Source organism: Solanum dulcamara, chromosome 4 (assembly GCF_947179165.1).
Source record: "Solanum dulcamara chromosome 4, daSolDulc1.2, whole genome shotgun sequence".
NCBI lineage: Eukaryota > Viridiplantae > Streptophyta > Magnoliopsida > Solanales > Solanaceae > Solanum > Solanum dulcamara.
In genome coordinates, this window is record NC_077240.1 from 4764111 (window position 1) to 4770722 (window position 6612).

Below are 6612 nucleotides of genomic sequence, written 5' to 3' on the forward strand. Positions count from 1 at the left end.
ATTTGATATTTGATATTCATAAGGCTCCGACTAATCTAGATTCGAATAGTGTAAGACTATTTAAGGAGAAAGTGCTTCTTAACAAGTTTTATTTTTATTTTTTTATATCTAAAACTCGAATCAAAAAATTAAGAATATAGAGATCATATCCATTCCACCACAACCTTTATTGATGACACTTACTATGATTGTCATACATATACTTTGCAAATCATAATGTTAGTCATAACCCAAAATAAAATGAAATGAACATGGGAAAAAGAACTTATTCATTAGTCTCCTTATCTAGACAAATGGTAAAACATACGTGATTATTGGGCTTATTAAATTATTATTTTTTGCATCTAACAGGAAAAGAAAAAAAGGATAAATGATTTGTTGTACCAAATGGCTAGTTAATATAGTTACACTGATGACATAAAAATTCATTACATATCAATGTATACAAATAAATAACTTTCACACTAACTATGAAAAATTATATTACGTACTTGTCGTCATTTTTCTTTATAAAACATAAATAGCTATGGGCTACCACTTTTAAATTGAGTGAATTGGTAATCACTTTTAAAATTTGAAAGGAAAGTGTCTAGTTGAAACACTTTATCAGAAGTTGAGATGTTAATTAATTTAAACAAGGTTTAATTTGAGCATCTAAATTTAATATCCTGACAAATTTAAGATGTTAAATTATGAATTAAGGCAAATATTTTTGACAATGTCTATGCATATAAGCTTAGTAAAGTTGCTTATTTTATTAAAATACTATATATTTAAGTTATATATACTAGTAATGCAATAAATTATCAATATGGTTTATCGATTATAGCTAGTAGGTTAGTTATATCTTTTCTAATTGTCAACAAAAACTTTCTACCATAATTGTCTTATAGTAACATAACATAATTCTCAAAAGTGTAGTTGTTATAAGAATGACAACAGCAATATTGTATCGAACAATTGCCATTTTGGATAAATATGTCATGCTCCCTTTTTTAGCACAGGGCTTAGCCCAGCCCATTACACATCGTCACTCGTTGGGCCCATTACTATTACACACAAGGCCCGTAAAAATAGTACCCATTGATATCCTTTTAATCCTGTCTCTGAGAAATAGTAATTGTCATGAACTTTTAAATTTCACATGTGAAATTTTATGACCATGATAAATTGATAATATCCATAATTTCATCTATAAAAATAGTGGTTATTTTCAATTAAAAAATGCTATTTTTAAATTTTACCTATTTGTATCAGTAATCCAAAATGAGATAGTGGTGTATCGTATTGGCCTAGTCCAATTCAATCTATATTCTCCAAAAGGGCTAAAACCAATCTAATTGACTGAGAGCTCATATAAGAAATTCGAAATGAATTTGAGCTGGTTAAAATGGATTAACTCCATAAATAGATCATAACTGAAAGCTCATATAAATCAAGATGGACTGAGAAATCAATTGTGACTAAACTAATTCCACTCAAAACTTTTTTACTTTGGTGTTGATTTATTACACATCACATTGATATACAGTTTACAACATTTAAAGAAATGGTTTGTCTTTTATTTCATTTTTTGACAAGATGAATTGATTTAGGTGACTGATACAGCTAGTGCAGGTTACTTCAACTTATAAAATTGGGTTACATTTCTATTTACTTGTCAAATATTTTTTAATTTGATTTTCCTTTTTACTTGTCAATTTGGACAAATCACGAAAGAACAATTTTTTTCTTTCTATTATACCCTCAATTTATTAACATTGAATTAGTGAGTAAATATATTTAAAACTCTATCAATTAATAGGGGTAAAATGATAAACTCACTATACCAATCATTGTTTTCTTAATAGGTATACAAAATCAAAATTTAATAAGTAAAAAAAAAACAGAGGGAGTATTTACTTCTTACTCAACTCGTCCGAGTTTATCATGAATAACAAATTATTTATGAGTTTTATTTTTGCGCTAACGTTATATATATTTCCCTTTCATTTATTAAATCAATCAGTATAATTATATACTATTGAGACTCAATGGACAAAGAAAGTGGTGCCACAATTAATTAATGAGGTATTGGAAATTGAACGTGGAAGTCAGAATTAGAAATTAATGCTGCTCTGAATTTTGTAGTAATATAAACATAACATACCTATTTATGACATTGTCTGTCTATTCATCTCTTGGTTTTCCCTTGAGATCGTAACGTCAAGATAATCCATATCAGACCACATCAATAAGTATAAGTTTCAGTTAAGATATCTCAATGAAAAATTTATTTACTCCCTCCCTCCGTTTACTGTCGTTATTTGTTGCTCCGTAAAAAATAATGATGGATATGGAGATTTTATCATAATGTCATATAATATTAATTAATGTTTAGTACCCCAGTCGTTTCTAGATGTTTTCTTTGTCCCTTTTTAGTTGTCATGTATACTAAAAATATTTGTTTTAAAATAGTTGTCCATTTAAACAATCAAGAGAAAATTAATTATTTTTTTCAACTTTGCCCTTAGCATTAATTATTCTAAATTAAGAGGCACATATATGAATTAAAATTAAATAATTAATAAGCAATACATTAGTCAACCAACACTTCTAATTTATTATTTTTCCTTAAAGATTGTGTACTTGCTAAAGTTCAGGTGCATTAATACTCATCTTGCTTATATATTCTCAAATACTTGTTACATCACACTCCTTGAGTGGCGGTCCGAATCCTACTAATGAGAGATGTTGTTTTTTGTTAAAAACTATTCTCTCCATCTCATTTTAATTGTCATGATAAGTTTTTGCACAACTTTTAAGAAAATATTATTAAAAGCGTTATTTGACTAATATATCCCTTATTAATTCTTGTTCTTTATCTATTTATGTGCTTCTTAATTCTAGAATAATTAATGCTAAGGATAAAGTTGAAAAAATTTAAATTAATTCTCTCTTGATTATTTAAATTGACAACTATTTTGGGACAACTATTCTTAGTATCCATGACAATTAATATAATGTACTGATTAACTGAAGTAAAGAGATATTATAAAAAGAACCAAAGTTTTCCTTTGTTTTGCCATTTGAAGCAGTAATTCACGTACATATGTATAAATAAATTATACTAAGGAAATTAAACTGGGCTTCATTACTAATTTCGTCAAAATCAAAAGATTCGAAAATTGTAGCAAGTTTGACTTCTTACCTCAATAGCGCCGTCTTCAAAAGTCGTAACGTCTCACTTTCATAGAAAATTTGCACAAACAAGTTAATGCTTTCATAAATTCAATTGTGAAAATTGTCAAACTTACGTAACTTAAAGCCAATCGTATGTCTATTCAAAGTATTGGCAGTAAGATACCTTGACACGAGGCATATGTTATGCAATGACCTGCTATAATTTTCTAAAGCACATCACAAACTTCTTGTGATCGACGCTTAACTATTCTGATCCAAGAACAACACTATTTTTCTTTTGCTCTATCTACATTGATGATTGATTAATTTGAATTTGTTGAGTATTATTGAGGATTTTTCAATACTTAAGATTCGAAATCAAGACTTGATAGACTAAGAATGAAGCATTCTCTACACCATATTTTTTGATAATAAAAAACAATAGTCATGCAAGAATGAACTAGGTATGAAATTTTTATATGTCGCAAAATAACTCAATCGATTACACTATAAACATTTTTTTATCGATCTTATGTCACATAAATAACATATGAATGTTATTATGGTACTTATTAGGTTTCGAATATTTATAATTTCGTAAGACGATATCTAATTAATTATTAAAGTCATGATCAACTATTTAAAAATATTTAACACACGTATATGAGCAAAAAATATTCGTTTAAAAAAAGCTATTATTTTGTTTAAATGACTAAATATCCTTATTTTTAAAATAAAAATCTATACATTAAGAAATATTTATTTTCTGAGATAAGTATCAAAAACACACCTAAATTATCTTCCTTTTTCGAGTTTCATACCTAAACTATTGAGGGTGTGAGTTTCATACCTAAAATATCACTTCTTAGTAGAGAGTATATTACACATATCAATGAGGTGTGTTTCTCAAACTGAGAATTGATAGTTTAGATATGAAACTTACACTCCCAATAGTTTATGTATGAAACTAAAAAAAATGAATGTTTTAGACGTATTTTTGACATTTATCTCTTATTTTTTAAAAAAATAAAAGGAGGAGAAATGACAGTAAAGTGAAGAGTATTTTTATAAATTTCTAAAATAGGGCTGGTCTTACAAATTATAGGTTTCGAATAGTTACCCTATAAGAGTGATAAGTCACAAGTTTTTAAATACTTGAAGAATTGATGAATATACTGTTAAAGGACTAAAATTGATAAGTATATAATTAAAGATCAAATCTGATAAGTTTTTAAATAATTAAAGCACTAAATCTGATGAATATATTGTTAAAGGACCATTTTAAACATACTCCTATAATTAATAGACTATTTATGATATATATATATATATATATATATATATATATATATATATATATATATATATATATTACTTTAAATACAACAAATCAAACGAAACGATCCCTCAGTTGATTTATATATCAATCAACTAGTGAACTTGTCGAACTATTCGAATTACCAGGAATATAGAGATGAATGTCACGGACTTAGACTTCAAACTAAGACCTTCGTGCGGCACTTGACAACTTACTCATGAATCTTTCACGATCTTGTAAGCTCAAGTAAGCCTTTAAGACTAGATCGCTAAGGAAACTCTAAATCGTAAGAAAGACAAGAGAGCTTTTATGAAGAAGGCTTTTGTATTGCTTTGGAAGAATGATTGATTTTTTGGATTTCTGGATGGTTTACAAATGAATGACCCTTCTATTTACTCTTATAGACTTCTCTACGTAACTAGAAGATTCTAAGGACTTTTCATGCAAATTCATGAAATTCTAAAGTCTTTCAAGGAATTCTACAAGGACTAACCTTTTTCCTTATGTAAGGCTTTTACAAGAGCAATTTTGTGACATGTAACACTTACATAGCGCTTATATAACGTGATGATGTGGCGGATAATCACATGAAGTAGTAAAATATTTCAAGAGCTAAGTTGATCGGCTTTTGATCTTTTACTGCTCTACACTTTAATTAGCAATCCCATTACTGATCAGATAAACGTCATGAAATCATTCAAAAGGACAAACAACTCAACATTTACTCTCCTTTTTTTTTCCCCTTAATAATTATGGAATCAATAGAAAAATAAAGTAAGAAAGACCGAAACGGTTCCCATCGGAAAATGAAGATTCATCGCCGTCGAGGAACACAGAAAGGGCCATAGTTTTCTATTTTCTATACACAACTTCAAAACAAAGAGAAATTTTTCTATTTCAAATCGACTCTTAATTATTATTTTTCCGATGGAGAAGTACTAAGTGAGACTGCTCTTGCCGGGACGATCAGCAGCTTGGAGAGTTTTGTCGATGAGCTTACGAGCCTTTTTGCTACGGATCTCCACTCTAACACTGGAGCTTTTGTCCATTTTGATGTACGGTTTCTTCGACTTCTTCAACTTCCTCACCTTCGATTTTATCGATTCCACCAAATTCTCCAATTGAATCGCCATTCTCGGAGGGTAAAAAAGTATGGTGTTAGTTTAGTGGGTGGGTTGGCACTACTTGTTTTGCTGATGTACGAAAATATTGAATGGGTATTTATGGATTTTCCGTTTCTGTTTTGCGTGCAGTATATAAATTTTGATTTGACTTGACTACACATACCCTTATTAAATTAAACAAATAAACGCCCCTTTTTCCTCCAATTATTACTCTTCTTTGCCACTCCGTTTTTTCAATTCAAACTCGACTAGTTTTCATACATTTACGGGTGGTTTGGTACTAGGACAATTGATAAAATCTCCGAATAAATTAAATTTCATTTCGTATTTGATTTGTGGCATTATCTAATTTTAAATTATTGCATATAAACAATGGGATACAATAATCCTATAAGATATACCAACTCATGAATATCCTTACTTATCTTATTTTAAGTTCGAAAATATTCCTTACTCTCCAAGATTACATTTCAAATTCAAAAGATGGGTCATAAATTTACGAGATCATGCCTATTATTCTCCCTCAATTCACTTTTATTTATTCATTATTTCAAAAATGAAATATTATTTTTACTTGTTATCTCTTCGTCCCATTTTAATTGTCACGATAATGTCTTGCACAACCCTTTAAGAAGGGATGCAATTTGACTAATACTCCCTTTATTCTATATTAGTTAAACTTTTAAGGTAATGTATACATATTAAGAAAAACATTCAAAGACAAAATTTGAACAATATTTTTTTCTATTATCCTTTTGTTTAATCAACATCATAAAAATGATTAAATGTGAAATAATAAATACAACTAGTCCTTTATTGAAATATAACTTTATAAGTAGTGTAATTTACTCCTAGAAAATTACAAAACTTCATTAATGAAAAGGGTAAACATGGAAAAAATTTCAAACATTTCACTTGAACTTTGAACAATTCAACTATTTTGAACAATAATTTTTTTTTTTAGAAATTCAGTTATTATGGAATAGAAGATGTATAATACTACTAACA

The 6612-nt window shown here is 28.1% G+C and overlaps 1 protein-coding gene across 1 annotated transcript; it reads right to left on the reverse strand.

Moving 5' to 3' along the window:
• Nucleotides 1–5154: 5154 nt before the first annotated feature.
• Nucleotides 5155–5704, reverse strand: LOC129885651 (uncharacterized). Its single transcript, XM_055960008.1, has one exon. The coding sequence runs from the start codon at nucleotides 5611–5613 to the stop codon at nucleotides 5419–5421; it is 195 nt and encodes a 64-aa protein (XP_055815983.1). The 5' UTR covers nucleotides 5614–5704; the 3' UTR covers nucleotides 5155–5418.
• Nucleotides 5705–6612: the final 908 nt, after the last annotated feature.